Source organism: Physcomitrium patens, chromosome 8, assembly GCF_059467195.1.
Source record: "Physcomitrium patens ecotype Gransden chromosome 8, ASM5946719v1, whole genome shotgun sequence".
Taxonomy (NCBI): domain Eukaryota; kingdom Viridiplantae; phylum Streptophyta; class Bryopsida; order Funariales; family Funariaceae; genus Physcomitrium; species Physcomitrium patens.
The window spans coordinates 15,945,437-15,966,889 of NC_143417.1; the positions used below are offsets into that span (position 1 = coordinate 15,945,437).

A 21,453-nucleotide genomic window follows, 5' to 3' on the forward strand; every position below is an offset into this window, starting at 1 on the left:
AATAGTCAAGTTGTTGAGAAATACAATAAAAATTAAAGTTGCCAAGATTGAAGAATTTTAAACAATTCTAAAGCTTAAGACTTGATAATTAGTAATATTTGAAATTCCTTAAGTCCAATAAATAAATGGTCTTTATTTTTCTTCTTTATGATATATACTCGCTTTTAATTTTACATACTTTTGATTTATTTTAGAACTAAAATTTGGTCTTACTTTGTAATTTGGATTTTGTTAAAAATTAGTAATTTAGATCTTATTTTTTTTTATAAAGGATAAGAAGTTTTAGCAATCTCCTTTTGTAAGAAAAATTACTTCATAGCTCTAGAAGAAATTTGTTTGTTTAAATGTGACATGATTAATCTTTCTTCATAATTAAAAGTTAATGCTCTAATGTGCCTTGAGTACCATTTTTTTCCATAGAAATATGACTTTGATACTCTTTTAAGTTCACTTAAAAGATTAAAAAAAATTATGATTATTAGACTTTTTTTATGTACTAATCTTAAGAATATAAATATATAAATCTATATTTTTATATTTTTTCTAAATTTTCAAAAAATATTTTGAATAGTTATTAATATTGCAATAAAATAAAGATTAAATAATAATTTAGTTTCTAACTTTTATTCATAATTTTTAAAAAATAATTTTGATTAATATTTCTTAATTTATAATATGCCATATATCTATCTTATACTTATAAGCTTGTAATATAAGATACATCATTAGATCTTTATACTATTTTTTAGAAAATTAATTTTAAATTCTTTAAAAAATATCAATGATCAAGTTTCTTAAATATTAGTCATTTTATCTATAAGAAAATATAAAGCTAATGAATTAGTATAAAAAATTAAAAAATTATTATAAAATAAAAGAAAATTTAATAAATTAGATACTTGATATAAATTTAGATCTTATAATTAAATATTAAATAAATAAATTTATATTTTATTAAATTATAAATAATAATAATAATATAATGATTTAATAAATAAGTATAATTTCATACCATATTATAACTTAATTTCATAATTAAAAAATATTATAATTAAAGAAACAAAGTATTGAAGCTTAATCTCATCCTATTATAAATTTTACATCTTTCTATATAGGTTGCTATCTTTTGTTCTATATATATCTTGTTAAGAATTCACTTACATAATAAAATAAGAAAGATATTAAAAAAAAGTTAACAAAACCAAATTAATGAAAGAGACACTTTAATTTGCAAGAGTAGGATTCCATCATTTAGGGACTAAAAAGATATTGATAAGAATAAAAAATGCTTTACACTTGCCTCCATATATACTATCTAACTAAGAGCTATGTAGCAATGTTCTATAGGACCTCCAACACATATTGACTTTGCAAGACAAGTGTCTTAATTTGAAAGGTAAATTTTCTATATGTGTGCTATATAATTAGCTTGATTTACAAGCTACCAACATGTGTGGCATGTGGTTAACTTGTTGACTAAGTTTCTAACCTATCAATCAATTATAAATATGTTTAAAGTCAAAATTATATCTATAAATCTTCTAAAAAGCTTCTAAGAAGCTTTTTTTAGAAGATATTATAAAATTAATCTATATTTTTTTTTATTTCTATCTAATCATATAGGTAATTATTGGAGTAAATACATATGTCTATAATAAAAAGATACATTTCTCTTTGACTATTCAATGAAATTGTTGTCCTTTTTAGTCATACTAAAGAATTATTTTTTGTGTATCAACTTTCCATGCCTAAAATAAAAAATCATTGTCTCAATTAAAACTAGTCATATATTAAATTATACGGTTTATTTCTTGAAATATTGCATCACGTGGATGTAATAAAATATAATTTTTTGATCTTTTCATACATTTATGGTGATTTGATGTATTATTTGACTTAAATTATTTTCTACATCATTTTTTCAAGTATTTCTAATAACTAAGTTAGATGTTCTTTTTATTCAAAATAGTCATCTACTCAAATTTTTAGTAAATAAATATACTAATAATTATTATTTAAGATCTAATATACCATATTTATATATTTTTTTGATGTGACATATTGTGGCACCTAAAATTAGTCAAGTCTTTATTTATAAGACTTGGATTGTAGCTTATGCCATCAATATCTTAGTTTTGTAATCTTAATTTATGAATTATTTAAATACTATGGATAAATATAGGTTAATTTCATAATATTCACATAGTAATAAGGCTCATCTAGTCAAATTTTTAGTATGTTTATTAGATTCTATTAATAATTTCAATTGATAATAATCTATTACAAGTATAAAAGATTGGCAATATATATGTTGAAAAAAATGAGCTATTACTTATAGTATTATTAAACATTCACTCTTATAAGATGAATATTTGATATCTATATTATTATTGCTTTGTGAAGCATATGGAATGACATGCTCTATGTTATAATCATCTTTTTTTTTATTATATACTCTACTAATTTTTTAACATACTTTAATATATTTCAAATTATAAAGATTGCCATATATTTGGCCATCTCAATAGTAATCCTAAACTTAATGTTTTTTTTAAAGCCTAAAATTCTTCTTCTTGATCATGGATCTTAATCTATTTTTAACTTATTTTTGTCAATACAGCCAATGATTTGGCTAAAATACTAAATCTTTAAACAAACTTTTGATAATAATTTGTTAATTTTATTAAAGCTTTTAATTGTAATATATCTCTTGTAACAAGAATCTTTTTTAATGCTTCCAACTTTGCCTCTTATATTCCAATCCACTAATTATAATCATATGCATTAGGTAAGATAATTAATTATAAAAAATTAAACTTTTTGTGAGAAAAATCAAACCACCTTAATTACATTTGGTAGTCGAGTAGAGTAACTTCACTCACATAAGGTTAGATGTCTTTTCTTTCTTAACTATTATTTATCTATGATTTTTTAATAATTTTTTTATTATTTAATTAATTTATTATTTAAATTATTTATTATTTATTTGATTTGATTTATTTTATTTATTTATTTAATTAATTATTATATATTAGTTTAATTAATTATTTATTTATTTAAATTTTCTAACAATTAGTTCATGAAAGTTTTTATATGCATTACATTCTTCAACAAAGAAATGACCATTTTAAAATATTAATTACAACACCACAATCACCTATTATCACATCAAAAAATATGTACAAGAACTCTTTCAAACTTATTGTCTAACAACCACTAGAAATCAACTACCACCTTACAACAATATGACAAATTACGACCAATCTATTATGGTCATCAATTTCTAAACCAAGTCTTGTCCTTGTTGCTACCAGACCGTCTCCATGTTCCTACAATACCATCACTCTGACCTCTTCCAGTAGGAATGCCTTTGATCTGCCACCTCTATTAAAATGGCCATATAGCCTCTCTTTTAATTAGTTCAAGCTCCTTAAGAATCTGCATTCCATCTTTCTCCTAATCAACAATCTTCTCTATTGATCTAGATCTACTTCTATGCCCCACAACCAAAAACCTCTTCATGCCACAATCCTTGCTTTCTTCCACTTCCAGTCTATCATTCACTTTGAAAAACTAGATCACAATCTAATCTCCTATGAAACCCTGATCCAAATCTCTACCCTATCTAGCAATCTCAACTTCCTAGTAAGCATAAATTTTGTAAGCAACACCCACGTTTCAAATAAGATCACCTCCATTAATTCAAATCCGCACCGCTTTACCTTGTTACCTTCATTAATTTTGCAGCATTCAAATTTTGACACTCCTGACCTTGTCCGTCTAATAAAATTGACATAACCTGCTTAGTCCAAAACCATCTAGATCATAACTTACACAATCCATATTAATCTATGAAAATAAATTGCCAATTTTGTGGATTTATTTATTTATTTATTTTTTTTTTTTGTAAGTCCTTGATACATCCTTATGAGAGATTATTAGAGGCCCTTTTAAAATTATTTCCTATTCTATTCTTACTTTAAAATAGTATGTTAAAAAACTTTTACTATTTTTAATATATTTTTTTAGTTTTAAAGGTCTAGATAATATATTTTTTTATTATTTATTCCTTTCTTCACTGCTTTATTAATATAACACCATTTTTCCTACTTAATCTAAATTTAAATCACAATTGTTTCATCTACCATTATAATTGTACTCTTCTCTTAATACCTAAATGAGCCTTTTTTTTGATGATTTATCTTACTTACATATATCCAAACTTTTCTCTTCTTAATTCCATTGATTTATTCTGATATTTTTTCTAACTATATTGTGAGTCAAAAAATTTGGCTCACACTTTTTATAATATAGTCAATGATTCTATATTTGTAATCTATTAAAGACTTGTTGTAAGTACTTCACATGTTCTTCTAGTATATTACTAAATATTATAATATCAAGCAATTGAAAATTCCTTCAAACTTTATGTATACTACATTAGAATTTTCTTAAAGCATTTTTTAAGCTAAAAGTTAAAAACTTCTAATAAAATAATTTAAAATTTTTCTATCATCTACTTTCTAAAATTTTATCTTCACCTTAATTTTTTAAAATATAACTAGACTATTTCAAAAATCCAAGACCTTTCTAATCTATAGCAATATAAATTCCATCACAATATAAGACATAGAAAACTACAACAAAAAAAATAGAATAAAATTAAATAAAAAGATATAAAATCAAACTTTACTAAAAAAAAGGGTTTGAAGCCATACTTGACCAAATGCCTAAATAGCTATGACTGGTCCTACTTATACTTGTCCAACCATCTTGGAACTTTTTAAAATGTTCTTAATAGTGGATTCCACCTAAATAATTGCCATGAGCTCTTTCTAGAATATTCTATGATGGGCTCCACCTAGATAACCACCTTAAGCTCTTTCTATAATATTTTATGGTAGATCCTACATAGCATACTTACTTAACTCCAATTCAAGAAACTTCTATAAACTTCTTAAATATGGCTCTAACTATCTATCCCTATGCGTCAATAATATAAATATCTTATCTATATCTGGTTATAGTTAATTCTTCTCTACTAATATCAAATGTCATTATTTCACTGTCAATAGTATCTCCAAATTGTTTCTTGGCAATAAAAGAGGTTTTGTGTAGATTTCCACATTGCATTGAGGATAGAATAGTCTTTTAAGAGTACTTTGTACTAAAGTTGTGGATATTTACTACTACGGTGAAGGTAGCCATGCTCCAAAATGCTGAGCACTTCATATTCTTGTTAGTCATTAATTACAACTAGTGGTGGTGATAGTTGATATTGGTTTAAAAAGTGCCTTGGCTTGGTATGAAATTCCTCAAATTACAAAATATAGAAGTCTGCATGGACTCAAATATGTGGCAAAAGCTTGAGGTGGTATGCAACATCAGAAATCACTACAAAAATATGAAAAAGTCTAAGCCACTAAAGTGTCAATTTATGGATTTGGGTTGATGTAGCAAGTAGCAAGTTGTCACGTACATACATAGATATTCTAATAAATAGTTATATGATTAAGTAGAAATAGGTAAAAATAGGTAAAAATAGGTTATTTTTATAAGATCTTTTAGAGAAGCTTTTTAAAAGCTTCATAGATGTTACTTGATTTTATATGTATTTGTAGTTGATTGGTAGGTTAGAAACTTGGTCAATAAGTTAACCACATATTAGTAGCTTGTGGAATAAGCTAACTATATGGCACACATATAAAAAACTTGTCTTGCAAGTTAAAATACGTGTTTTGCAAAGTCAACATGTTTTAGAAGTCCTATCAGATATTGCCACATAGCTTCTAGTTAAGAGTATATATAGAGGCAAGAGTGAAGCCTTCTTTACTCTTATCAACGCCTTTTTAGTCCTTAGTCTTATTTCAAGACTTTTTAGTTTTCTTGTTTTTGACAAATAACCATTCTAGTTTAATATTACATCACCTTTTGAGTGAATTTTTAGTGCTCTTCAATGACATAAGAGTGTATTAAGGATTTTCTTTCTTCAAGATATATATTCTTGACAATTTATAAAAGTGCTAACATATTATTCCTATCTTGTTTTAAAAATGAGTGGATTATCTCACTTCTATTATTGTATTTTGAAGGTTGTGGACTATGCATCTTTAAATAAAAATTCTTGATTTTTAATATTGATCTTTTCTTTAAAGAGAGTGGATTATCTCTCTTTGTAGAAATTTTTATTAGAGGTTGGAGATTACCCTCCTCTAATTTAACTTTTTGAATTTTTTTGAATTGTTTATAGAAAGAAAGATTATAGATGCTATTCTAAGCAAAAGAGAGAATAGATTTGTAACTATTATAGATCTTCATGAGCTTATGAATATTCTAAGAATAAAAATCTTACATATTTCTAATGTGAATTATGGAGGTACTATACTTACATCTATAGAAGAAGTTCAGAGTTTACAGAAAGAAATTATGTAGTTGAAGGAAGCAAGTAAATCGACCTCACAACCAAATCATGGAAATTTTACTTCTATAAGCATGACAAGAATAAGGAATAATATACTTAAGAATTTAGATGGAACAAGATCAAAACTTTGAAGATTTTTGCAACAAGTGAAGCTCCATCTAAAATTATATCATTTTTAATATCTTAATGGATTTACTCAAGTTGGATTCATAGCCGTACTTCTATTAAGAAGTGCTCTCTCATGATTTGTACCTTTAATGGAAAAAGATTTGTAACTCCTTTATGTTTTGAATTCATTCTTAAAAGTATTTAAGGCCACATTCAAAGAAAGTGATCAAGAAAGAGTAGTAGAGACCAAGCTCTTATCTTTATGGCAAGGATCATAGTCAGCCACCATATATGTTATTAAATTCCAAAACCTTGTTTGCGATATGAACTGGAATGACAAAACCCTTATTAAACAATTTTGATATGGTTTGAAGAATAATGGCAAAGACTTGTTATTGACAATGCCAAAGACTTGTTATTGACAATGCCAAAGACTTATTATTGACAATGCTAAAGATGAAATCTTTAAAACAATTTATTGCTCAAGCCATTGCATGTGACAATGAATTATTTAAAAGATGTCAAGAACAAATAATGACGATAGCTCTTAAGTTTCTAAAAACTTATTTATCAAAGCCAAAACCAATGCAAATTGATACAGTATGTTTCAAACCTCTCAATGAGCAGAAAAAGAATTGACGATGTTAAAAGGACTTATGCTTATATTGTGGAGAAGCTCAACATACTGCTCAACATTATCCAAAGAAACAATACAATTATAAAATAAGAAGCATGATTGCCAAAGAAGACAATGTGTCAAAAAATAAGTTGCTCTAGTTACAATAGAGACCATGCAATTGAAATTATATGCAACATCTAGCAAAGGTCGTATTCTCTCCTCTAATCTTTCACCTTGTTTTATAGTAAAAGTTTGTTTAGGATTGAAAAATCACAAAGTCTTATCCTTGTTGGATTCAAGAGCCTCAATTTGTTTTATAGATAAAGACTTTGTCAAAAAATAAGATATATCTTGTTTTTTTTTAATATAATGTCATACCTTTTGGATTCATGAATGTACCAACTGCTTTCCAACATCTAATGAATAATGTCTTTCATGAGTTTCTTGATGATTTTGTCATCTATTATTTGGATGATATTTTAATTTATTCTAAGAATAGAGAAGAGCATAAAGTTTATGTTCATTATGTGTTACAAAAACTAAAAGTTATTGGTTTAATCAAATGTTAATCAATATTAGAGGAGAATGGTAAATAATTGATACTTGCTTGAATTCTATCATTATAAGTAAACTTCAAAAGCATCAAATATTCATCTCAATCATTATAATGAACTACCACAAATGTCCATAGCATATCCTCCAAAGTTTAATTTACATGCTTTGTTTGTCCATTTATATGGGAGATCGAAGATTATAGACATTACAAGTCATGTGCTCAATAGCTTCAACAAGACATATCAAAAACTTCTCATGAATTCTAAATTCCAATCTAAAATATTGACATGAAGTAATCCACGATGATAAAAGATAATATCAAAGAAGATCTATACAAGTATTGGAGCATCAATATATGATCGCACTATAGTTAAGTGAAATTGCTTTAAGAATTGGTCTACAAAGATAGCAACTATAGTATAATTGTAAGGCGTCTACGATAATCACGTAATAAAATCTATAGTCACCTACTTTCAATGTATCATAGGTAGTGGAATTGGGTGCAATAGTTGTAAAAATATTGAGTAGTATGCTTTGTTATGTCAATATGACTTGTAGGAGTACACAAAAGCTCGAACATCATAATCCAAACTTATTCAAAATCATATTTTTGAGATCTATTTCAGAATCTTTTCATGCCTTAGATGTCCAAATATTGAGATGTCATGTCTCTCTTGAAGTATGTGCATCTAAAATATAGCATTGTCAAGTACATAAATCTGTTTTTTAAAATAGAGCAAGCCATCACTAAGACTATAATCTGAATACTATACATTGCCCACCTTCAGTCGATTACTAACCATCTTGAAATAAGCATCTAAATATGTAGCTTTCTTCTATTCTACCTCTTTGGTTAGGTTTAAAATGACACTACTAATGGTAGCAAATTTTACTTTTTTTTCTAATTTAGACTTTAAGTTTGGTTTCTACGATAAGCTATTTAGTATAATATATTATTGCCTTGCTTGTATTCAAGCTAAATGTCAAAAAATTATAATTATTCTTTTCAATAATGATGTTATGATTTCATATTTTCTAGATGCAAATCATATAGCAGGGATCAATAGTCAGTCCAAACAATTATTAACTTTTCCAACACATAGAATTGTTACATCTTTATAGTATGTATAATTATTAATTATTTTCAATCATATGTAGAGTAATTACATTATACCCTTTTGAGTTTGCATGATTCAAATGCCATGGATTGAAGGCCCCTACCAAAGCCTTGTTGAAGGACCACTCTAATAGCAAAGTTGAAAGCATCAATATCAAGTATACAAGGAAGGTTGAGATCTTATAGTTGTAATATTAGAGCAATAATAAATGTCTCCTTTAACCTATTAAAGGTGCTTTATTGCTCTAGTTTTTATTTAAATAATGCATTTTTTTTCTAATAAGCTTTTCAATGAGAGAGCAATGAATACAAATTACTAAATGAAATGGCAATGATATCTAACGAGGCCTAAAATTGAACAGACTTCAAAAACATCCTTGAGGATTGGTCAAACTTCCACTACTTTTATTTTATCCTGCTCCATGCATATGTCTTTGGAGGACACCATATGCTTCAAAAAGATAATCTCCAACTTCCAAAGTTTACACTTTGATTGCTTTCAATAGAAGTGACTATCTTTTAACTGACACATTACTTTTTATAGATGTTGGTGATACTCTTTGAGGATTTTATTATATATTAAGATATCATTAATAGAGACAATTACATACTTATTCAAAAGGTCCCAAAATAATCTATTTATGTGACCCATGTAAAAAGTTGGAGCATTGGTGAAGCCAAAAAATAAAATAAGCCATTCAAAATATCCATGATGCATAAAAAATGTCTTCTTTTTTTCTTTTTTCATTTTTTCATTTTTTTTTGTTTGCAATAGGTATCTGTTAATAGCCACTTTAAAGGTCTAATTTGTTAAAGATGGTTGGATCTCAAAATTGGTCAAGAAAATCATCCATATATGTATTCTTCACAATCTACTTATTGAAGCCTTGATAGTCGATGCTAAACCAAAGTCGACCATCCTTTTTAGATATAAAGAATATATGTGCTTCTTATAGTGATATACTTTCTCAAAGGAAGCTTCTCTAAGAGTTCGTCTAATATCTTCTACAACTCTTTAAATTCATTTGATGCTAGGCAATAAATTGGCCGACTTATTAGTTTGGCTTCAAGCAATAGTTCTATTTGAAAAGCAGTACCTTGATAAGGAAGCATATTAATAGGTAGATTAATTAGAAAGACATTCGAATATTTTTATATATGATTCTCTGCCCATTTTACTCCTTTGACTATCTTTTCTACTACTAAGATAAGATTTGGAACCACCATATATATCAATTGCTTATATTGTATTTATTTCTTCATAAAAGTTATCCCTACAAGTAAGTCTTTCCTCACAAATCATTTTTCTTCCCCATTTAATGTGGAGGTATGAAGAGTTACTTTGCATCTACCATCTTTGAAGGAGATTGTCTTTACTAATCAATCAACTTGCTTATTTTTCACTTCTAGATATGGCATATCAAGAATAATATCATATCTGAAGTTTGTTAGTTTAAACTTCTCTCTTAAGACATAAGTGTTACTTAAACTTAAGGTTTTTTCTTCACATATTTCACTCAATATGTTTTTTCAATCATATGCAAGATATATACTCTCTCTTTTGATTACCTTACTTTTAATCTCAAGTTGGTTGATAATTTCAATCGACATGTAATTTTCTGTGGAGCTACAATCCATAAGTACTTAGCATGGCTATCTTCTTAGTTGTCTTATTAAATATACTATTCAATACTTTTTATAGTTGTCTGAGGCTATGCCATTTGTCTCTAAGAGACATCAGCTATTTTTAATATTGGCCTTTGATGCCTTACTAAAGAGCCCTGTTTCCTTGCTCTATTTTGTTATTGACTTGATGAGTCTTAAGATTATCAATCTGCCTTGATTTCTTGATGCTTGAATTTTGATATTTTGGACAACCTCTAATTTGATGGCTTGGCTCTCTACAATAGAAACATAGTCCCTTTTGCACCAATATTTGTCATCTTTGTAGTGTTAATGATCCTTATAGGGCATCAATTTCTATTGGCATTGGTTGTTATGCCATAGTATTAAATAGCAACATATGACTTCATACTATAGGTTGTGCTCTATGATTTTTGAAATCTATAACATTGACCATCTTTGAAATTTTAATTACGTCTTCAAATGTTTGTGGATCCCTTAGTTCTATCTTTCATTAGACTCCAAGTTTCAATCTTTGTAGAAATCGATCCATCATCTTTGCCTCTAAAATATTGTCAACTTAGAGATACAAGGACTTGAATCGGAAGACATAATCTTACACCGATTTAAATTGTGTAAGATTTGCTAATTAATTGTGTGCTATCTTTTTTATATTGATGGACCAAAATTAATTTCTAAACTCGGTCTCAAACTCCTTCCAATTATAAAATCTACCTTAAGCTCTATAGCTTCAAATTTGATGTTACTACCAAATGATTGCCACATCTTTCAAATAGTTGATTGCATACATAATTTCTTTGGTGGTATTTGTTCCAAATAGTTAGAAGTACTGTTGTATGCTAAAGAGCCATTGACATACATCTTCTTGCTTTGAAGTATCAAAGTATGTATCAGGCTTACTCAATTTCATCTTAGTAAATATTGACTTTTTTGTCCTAAAGGCTTCTATTTGCTCTTGTAAAGTAGCTATCTTGTGAAGGAATTGTTGTATTTGAGCCTCCATCTGGAATTGTCCCACCATATCTCCCATGCTATAGTTTCATTGTTGAACTCTACTATTGTAATGCCTTGTCTTCTTCTAGCTGACTACTTAAGAATAGCTTGTGGTAGCTTCAACACAACATCCAATGTGACCACAATAAATAACCTCAAACTAGATGGTCGCTATTGACATGCTACCAAAGAATAATATAACACTCACTTTTATATCAATAAAATAAGATGAGACTATCTCAAAAATCTTAGATCCTTCTAATCCACAGCAATATAAATTCCATCACAATATAAGACATAGCAAACTACAACAAAAAAAAATAGAAAAAAATTAAACAAGAAGATATAAAATCAAATTTTACTTAAAAAAAGGGTCCAAAGCTACACTTGATCAAATGCCTAAATGGCCTTGACCAGTCCTATTTATACTTTGTCCAACTATCTTGGATCTTTTTAAAATATTCTTAATGGTGTATTCTACCTAAATAACTATCATAAGCTCTTTTTAGAATGTTCCATGATGGGCCCCATCTAAATAACTACCTTAAGTTTTTTTTATAATATTCCATAGTGGATCCTATATTGTCCACTAACTTAACTCCAATTCTAAAAACTTCTATAAACTTCTCAAACATGGCTCCAACTATCTATTCTTATACATTGACAATACAAATATCTTATCTATGTCCCGTTACATTTTAAATCTCAATAGTAATTAGTTAGATCTTGACTTCAAGTCCAAAGTACTAAAGATTCTTTCTTTTTCATGTACATTAAATAATTTTTTAATTATTGGAATTAGATACTAATCAAATTTAGTATTTTCATTAATATAATAGTAGTCTTTATATATTTTCTTTTCCATCTAATTTTTAAGAACATTATTTTTAGCTGAAATTATTAATATATATACTTCTTATTTGAAAATTCTATCAATCCAACATCCAATAGTTCCTTGAATCTTAACTTTATTTTATTTTTCTTAAAAATATTAAGCTTATATAGATATTTTAAATTAAGCAATCATATTTTAATTAAATTTTTAAAAAATAATTTATTTCTCTAAGATATTAAATTTTAAAAAAAATCTTATATAAGTATATAAATGCTTATTTTTTTGTGCCTTAATACATACAAGCTCTAATTCCTATGTCTATCTTCTATATTTTATGATCTAATAAGCTCATGTTGATTCCTAAAGATCCTTTGTTTGGAATTTCTACCTTTTTAAGTTATTAGTTAAATGATTGTGCATCTTTGTTCTTATAAAAAAAAATAGATTTTTCTTCTCTTTTACTAACTTAATTATTCCAACTCCACTTTTAATCATAAATAAATCATTTGTTGGTTGTATGGATGGACTTACAAATAGAAATTCTTTTATAAATGAATCTTCTAGAATTTTCTCTTAACATCTTTCATGTCCCAATCATGTATAAGTATTGCCAAAACATGTTGACATTTCAAAATATTTGTTACAAGGCACTCCACAATATCTTCATCTGTCATCTATTAAAGAACTTGACTCCATTCTTTCCTACCTTTTTGTCACATCTTAGCTTCTAAAAGAACTTTCTTTTGCACAAGTAGAAGTACAAGCTTTATATATCAATGTACTAGCTTTTCATTGATATGTAAAGCTTTTCAACCAAGTTGGTCTATTTCTACTTCAATTGATGATATAGGATCTTAAAGTTATAGCATCTAATATCTTTAGTTTTCTAAGATGTTGGCATATTACTCACAATTTTTAATAATAAAATATTTTTAAATATATAAACTATATTCTTGTCTTTTTTTGACTGCCATTAGCTTAACAATGATGAGATCTTCTAAAATAAACCAAATCAAGGGTATCAAGTCTTTGGCCATATTCTATCCAAATATGCCCTTGACAAGGTCATCCGACTATTATAAGATTTATTATTTCCAATCTTTAAAAGTTTTTTTATCAACATAGTAATGTTAGCTAAAAGTTGTAATATACAACTTTAAATGGCATTTTCAAATAATTTTTATAAATATTGCAACTATACATATTCTAAGTCATACTTTGTTATCTTTCTTATTACAATATTGTTGTTTACATATATATAGCTTGGCATAGATTATCAAATAAATAAAAATAACTTAAAAGAAAAAATTATCAAACTTAAGAAAATAATCAAAAAATAAAATAAAATATTACAACCACTTGATTAAGACTAAATAACACTACAATTTCATCAATAAAAATACACATTGGACTTGTTGTTGCTGCTTTTCTTGCTATCAACAAAAATCTTGTAACAATTTGCTGTTGCTATTTCTTTTCCCTACTATTAATAATTTTATAGAAGTGAACTACTAATATTTCACTTCCCTACTAACAATGATGACATGTCCTTGTGGTTGATATAGCTTTCTTTTTTGCCAATGGCAATCACTACAGCATTGACTACTCTACCTCTCATCTTTGCAAATAATGATCATCATCGCAATCAACTATTGCTACGTCTAAGAAATATCACACATCCAATTACTTCTCTAAAACCTTAGATACAAATCCATCTAGGCTATAGTATAGCAAAAACCTCCTAACTACTTATTAAACTCAAAAGTAAAACTAAATTTGGAAAGAAAAAAAGAGAGAAATAACCAATGATCCAACCTAGTAGTTTTAATAGGTAGGTTAAAAAAAGACAACTATAGTCTTTTCTAATACTTTGTCCTTCATCTTTTCTAATAAGCAACTACTTAAGCAATGTCTTTACATAGCTTTTCAAATTCTTTTTGAAATGCTTATTAGAAATGACCTTATATTGTTTTTTTATAATTCCATCTCTTTAAGATGTTCTAGAGATAAGATGCATTAAAAGCAATTGAAGCAAACAACATTTTTTTTTCATAGCTTATTTGATTAGGATGATGGCCTTTAATCAAGCCACGAATTTTCTTAGGAAAGCTACTAATTCCAAATCATTGGCTAGATAAGCCAATGGCTTGTACATTCTACAACTAAAAGAAGATTGTTTATTATAATACTTATATAAATATACTACTTTTAATCATAATTACCAATAAATAACAAATTATATATTAATTTAGAAGAGAATCATCCCTTCAAAAAAAATTTGTGAGGTGTTGTACTACTTGACATTTTTCTTGCAATTTATCATGTTATATCTTCAATTATTTTCTAATATGCAATCTAACCTTGTTGATTGTAACTCATTTACTCTTTTATACTTCTAACTTAAGTTTATTTAGGATTCTTTTTCTACTAAGCCAATTTGAACACTGATATTTTTTAAAGAAAATATTATCTTCTCAACATGATTCTACCTACTTCTACATCTTTTACTTTTATTTCTATTTTTTCAAATAATACAAGTATTTATTATACAATGAAAGTTTTAATGTTATTATTAATGTCATAATTTTTATAAATTAATTATTGTAATATTATTAATCAAAGTTCTAAAATAAAAATGTAATTTTTACAAACCTCTATAAAAATTTGAAAAAAAATTAATATAAATAAATAATTTCTATATACTTGAATAAAATCCAAATTAATTAATAAAAAAAAATAAAAAAAAAATTCAAAGCTTCTATGAAGCATATGACTTATTGATCAAATATCCAAATTATAAAAAAGTTCTAAAGTTATTCTTTAAAATAAAACACCTCTTCTAAAATTTTAATAGAAAAGTTGTATATCTAGGAGTATTTATAGATATAATTCTTATCTATATAAAAAATCTATTAAATTTTTTTAAAGATTATTTTTAAATTGATATACATATACATATATATATATATATATATATCATTATTTTATAAATGATAAGTATATTTTATATATTGTATATATATTAAAGTTTTACAAAGATAATCAAGTTGCTTTAAAATAGGCTCCAAAGATTAAGATTGTGGAGATTTAAGTATCTTATATAATTTTTAAACTAAGACATCATGGCTTACAACACTTAGAATTCCTTAAATTTAATAAATCAATGGAACTTACTTCTCTTTTATTCTTTTTTTTCCATCATACTTTTGCATACTTTAGAATCTTTTGGCAACTGAGTTTGGTCTCACTTCCTATTATAGTACTTTTAATTTTTAAGATTTTGGACTTCAAATTTTATAAAAGATTGGAGGTTCTATCAATCTCTTTTGGCTAGAAAAATAATTTTTCAATGTGAAAAGAACTTTGGCTATGTAGATTTCATAATTTTTCAACTTGAAAAGAGCTTTGACTATTTAGATTTCACATATAGATTTCATATAGTTGCATCTTTTTCAAAGTTAGAAGATAGTGCAATGGCATGTCTTAAATACCTTTGTTTGAAATTAAAAAACCAAATCATCATTAAACCTATATTCTTTTATAATAACAAAAACACATAAACATGATGACAAATTCTATAACATTGACAACAATGATTAAAAAAATTAAATGATATTCATGATACTAATAATTTAGAAATACTTTGTATTACTCCTAGATATAGAATAATAATAATAATAATAATAAAAGATATTCAAAAGTTGCAACCACGTTTAAGCTTATTAGAAAAATCACACCTATAACCATGAAAAAAAAACATTCATTGATCCATCCATCAAATCCCCAACTCCACCCGCACACGGCATTGTCCTCGGATGAACAGATTATTTTATTAAATGGATGAATAGAAAGTAAGCGGATGAACAGACAGACACACGGCGGCGTCCGCATCCGAAACTGAGCTTTTCCGAGTGAGTCGGTAGAGTTGATCGCTTGCGAGCTCAAGCACCACCAAAAATCTGGCCCCACACCATCTTCTCCATTCTCACATCACGGCCTGTCTTCTCAATCCCTGTTGCGCCATTACCCATCTCCCTACTTTTTTGCTGTGTGCGCTCAACAACAACCGCGACTCTTAGGAACGGATTGATGCGCAGTTTCTGACAATTTTGCAGTACAACTTTCTACAATTGCTGCCAGTTGAGTCGTAGATTCGGAAATCTGGAGTGGGTCTTTCCGAATTTGAAGACTTGGAGACGCTGCTTGGGTTCAGGGGGGTGAGTGATTACCGCGGCCGAACAATGTGCTTATGGAAATTAGCTACAATATCGATACTTCATGTGAAGAGAGGGTAAAAGTAAGCTAGATGGCGGACTTGTGGGTTTCGCTGGGTTTCTTTTGGTGTGTATCCAACAAGCGGAGATTTTCCTCGTCGGTGGATACCTTCAGCGGAGGTTTTTGGTCCTTGGACTTCATGGCCTGCAGCTTGGCGTAGTTGTAGTAGCACACCGCGATGAAGGCGACGGCGTAGCCGATGAGATTGATTTGGGTCACCTTGTCCATGATGACGGACCAGGAGAAGGCAATTAGAAGCCAGTCCTTCACCACTCCTGCGACGTTCATGGTCAGAGCAGATGTCTTCCCCACCAAGACGAATACGGAGATGTTGAGGAGAAACGCCACCATCGAGTTCAAGCCGAATGTCACGACGTCCACGTGAAACGGTGCACTGGCAACGAGTCTCGGGTACTCCATGGCGTACCACGGCACCGACAAAAACAGCAAGCACGCCGGTGCAACGTAGTACAGGGTTGTGATTGGGTTGAGGGAAATGCCTTTGGAATTGAGCAGGATCTGGATCAAGACCAGACGCAGTGCTTCCACGCAAACAGCTGACAGTTGCAGCACGACCCCGTATAAGTCGAAACGCACCTCGCCGTATGCTGCAATTGCAACCCCGATTGAGATCAGGACCATGTTGGTCATCGTCTTGGATTGGAACAACTCTTTCTTGAAGACGACCCCGAGGGAATAAACCGCCACTGGCATGAGAGCCTTGAGCATCTGGATGAAGGAAACGCTGAGATAAATGTAGGCCGAGTTCGAGAACCAGAGCGAGAGGGAGAAGAGCAAGCCAATGGGGACGATGGATCCCATGTAGAGATCCCTTGTCATCGCCGCACACGGCTCCACGAGCTTGAACACGCGCACGAGCAGGAACGCGAGTCCAGACGAGAAAGCCATGTGAATCATGGTGAGCGAGATAGGGAATGGCCAATTGTACATCTTCCTGTCGAGAATGTATTTGTTGAAGATGATGACCGAGAAGCTGAGGAAGATCCAAATTCCGACGTACATGTAACTCAGAACGATCTTCTTCATCACGCCGCTGCTGTCAACGGAGCTTGTACCGCCCTTCCCCATTGCGAGAGACCTCCTCGACAACGGTGAACGACACTGCAGCTAAAATTGATTGAGCCAATGCACAGACCCGTCGCAACAATTCCGCCCCCTCTCTCCCTGTCTCGTCTCCTACAACTAAACAAATCCCGATGCGTTGACCCAATCCATTCCCTGTACTTCTCTTCGTCCCTACCCAAACACACTTCCCATGACGCAACCCAACAGTGCAACCTGCAGTCGTCGATTCTAAACAGCTTCGTCAACAAAAAAAAACAAAACAAACAAACAAACAAACAAACAAACAAAAAAAAAATTACAAACGAAAAATCAGACAAAAAAATTCAGTTCATCGACACGGCGACCGAAACCCAGATACCGAGCCTCTTCGTAATCGATTTCTCACACGCTCATCGACAAAATTCGAGCCACCACCACCCTCAGGTACAGTGAAGCTGCAAGCGCTTCCTAGAAGCTATAAAAAGGGCAGCAGCGGCAGCAGCAGCAGCAGCAGAGAGGCAGTGAGTGAGAGAAGTGGGGTGACACACGAGGAAGCAGCACCAACTCATGCCATCCTGTGACCATAAGTATCTTTGTTTGCACGTATTCCTCTTCGACACAACACAGCAGCGCCGCTATGTACCCAAAGCCTACAATGCGCAAACACGACAACGAGGGGCCTTATTCTCGCTCGCTCACCTTTCAGGCTCCTGACGCCTCCTCTCTTTACTGCGAGAAGGCTCCATGTTTTCTATCTGATCGTTACTCCGTCTCCTTCTCTGTAACGACGACGACGACGATGACGACGACTCGGAGTAAGTGGCACGTTGTCGACGTCGGACAATCGGCAGGTTTGTGTTTATTCCTCTCCCTTATTGTGTCCCTGCTTTTTTGGGACCCTTTTTCTTTACCGATTGCGCTTTTACCGCAGATGAAGCCACATTTGTGTTTCCCAAAGTGGGGTTCGCTGAGTTGGTGTTGTGCGTCCCACAAGTGTCCGCCATGGCCATGACACAATCTCAGCGCTCGCAATCTCTACCACGTCGCTAACCCTAGAATGACACAACCTTTCAAAAACACAACCCTAAAACCAACCAATTTCATGTCTTTTTAACACCTTGAGGTTCTAGATTCATGTACTCATATGCTTTGTCTTTCGGCCATGCAAAAGCGAAGCTGAAGTTCCTTGCGAACACATGAATTTCTTTACCCTTACATCAATAATTGGGAGTGTTTCTTTTGCATAAAACACACCTTTGTAGATCCTTTTCTTTTTATTTTGTTTTTCTTCCAAAAAGTCAATTGGGTTTAATGGCAGTAATAAACAAACAAACAAACAAACAAACTGTCCATTGGGAGTGTGTGGGTGTTATCTCTTTGGTGGGCAAGAGGTGCCATGCTTGTGCAGTTGAAGCAAAAACATGGTGGGCTATGGTGCCCACCTCCAAGCTTTCAAACTTGGGCAAATAATCAAAGAAGCAAAATGCCCTTACCAACCTTGAGAAAGCCAAAAAAAAGAAAAAAAGAAAAAAAGAAAAAATCCCAAGGAAAGTTTTCAAAGAGGATGAATTTAGGGTTAGTGCTTGTGATTTTGTGAAGAAGAGCATGGTTTTCTTAGGACTTGTTTTGTGGCTTTGCTTCATTCTAAAAAGCATCCATAGGTACATGATGAGAAAATGAGTTCTTCTACAACTATTATGATGAGTTGTAGAAAGGGCATGTGAGTAAGATGGCGTGGTTTAAAAGCTTTCACGGGGCTCCCGTATTTGTAATGGACTTGGAAGAGTTGAGTGTGGATTTTTGAGTGTTTGGGGCCTTGGAATTGCCTTAATGACAAGCTCCTTTCCATGCACATGAAGAAGAGTGGGCCAGTGCTTTTGCCAGAGCCTGCCCCCTTATGCTTAATTGTGGTTTTAAACACAATTATATGTTTTGTAACACATATGATATATAAAACATAATTAGTTCAAATTTTGAAATTTGATAGTAAAGCTTCAATTTAATGAGAAAGTTATTGTCACTATTAGTTATTTTTAAACATAAGTTGTTTTTCTACACATTTTCCATGTCCGGGTGTGATGCATAAATAAAAAATGTACTTGAAAAACAATTGATCTTTAGCATGATGTTTCATGATAAGCTTGAAACTATGGGCCCACATCCAACTTTGTGCAACTTCAATGAATAAAACACTCAAGCCCCCAAGTGCATAATGGATGAGAAGTGAGATCTTTTGTATTTATTTGAGATAAATAATAATAATAATAATAAATAAATAAATAAATATATAAACATCCACACAATCCATTCTTAGTGAAAAACTTAATTTATAAACATATGAAATTATTTAGTTTTAAAAGTGATTTTTATCATATTATTAACCAAGGTTCTTTAATGAGCATGACTCTTTTTTCTCTTATTTTTATATATATATATATATATATATATATATATAGATATATATTTTATTGTCATATTGTTTATGCTCTTTATAACATCAGTGTTCAGATTGTTTTTCCTATTCAAATACTATCCTTCAAAAACGTGATTATTGGATAAGTGTAAGTAATGATTTACTAATTCAAAAGTTGCATATTAATTTGGAATGTCTGCATTTCGTGTTGTATTTTCTACAACTTGACTTTTGTGAAATCATGTATTTTATGAACACCTTCTTTTTTACGTACCAAGTCTATTTATCCTATGAAATTATAAGTTATAATCACCAGATGGTTACATTGTACTTTCCATTCAGTTATTTGGAATCGTGAAAGACCTTTTTTTTTTAATTTTGAATTTTGAATTTTCAATATTACTTTGCATTTTTTATTTTTAAAATTTCTCTCTATTTATTTATTTATATTCCTAAATTTTTATATTCCTCTACTTAAAAAAAAAATGCTACAAAAGGAAACATATGAACATGATCAAATTCTAAAGAATCAATGTTGTTAAGATATGATCATATTTTATTATGGTTCTATATATTTCAATTCCTTATTCTTTATAATAAATGTTTCAAAAAGAGAAATGAATTAATAAATCTAATACTTTTTACCGCAAAAGCCCATTGATCTTGTGAAATGTATAAAAATGGACTCAACGTGGTACTTTTCTATCTATTTGTACACACACACACACACACATATATATATATATATATATATACTACCTTCAACAAAACCTAGATTTTATTTTTTAATTCCATTTAAGAAGATTGCTTCAACACAACCACCGTTTATGTTTTAGTTTTGTAGAAATTGAAACTTACTATCCTAAGAATTGTCATCTAGAAAAAATGTGTACTCACATCTAATTAATGGAATTGGAAAAGAAAAATCAAATCTTAAATTTTATACACCATCCAAATGCTCTATTCAAATAATGAATTTATCTGATTTTCTTTTCTTTTCTCTGACATTAAAAACTACTGTTCAGAATTGCTCTCAACAATCTTAAACAGATCATCTATCATTTACATCATTATTATATCAACAATTTCTGAGCTTGTGCATGGAAATGCATGTTGACCTCAAGCACTGAAAATGATTTGATCTGTTGTCTTCTTCCACTTTTTAGAATACAAGTGTTGTTTCTTTAATGTTCGCTATACATTTATATGATTGCTACTCTGTGGTTGTTTGGTGAAGTGATTGACATTGATAATTAAATTTTTATTCGTTAATACTCTGTTTTTCTATTAATTCTTTTTTTTTTCTTTTTTTCTTTTTTGTGAATTCAATCATTTTAAGGTGATTAGAAGGGGAAAAATTAGGACTATGAGGGTCTGAATATCCATCTGCTTCCAATGCTTATTGCAA

General features: G+C 29.6%; 1 protein-coding gene across 1 annotated transcript; it reads right to left on the reverse strand.

The window, feature by feature from the left end:
- Positions 1-16,097: 16,097 nt before the first annotated feature.
- LOC112285492 (putative sugar phosphate/phosphate translocator At5g25400) lies at positions 16,098-18,432 on the reverse strand. The gene has a single exon (XM_024526369.3). The coding sequence runs from the start codon at positions 17,654-17,656 to the stop codon at positions 16,595-16,597; it is 1,062 nt and encodes a 353-aa protein (XP_024382137.1). The 5' UTR covers positions 17,657-18,432; the 3' UTR covers positions 16,098-16,594.
- Positions 18,433-21,453: the final 3,021 nt, after the last annotated feature.

Bases quoted from the DNA above. Each gene is read 5' to 3' on its own strand.
- LOC112285492 (XM_024526369.3), bottom strand. From the start codon at position 17,656: ATGGGGAAGGGCGGTACAAGCTCCGTTGACAGCAGCGGCGTGATGAAG.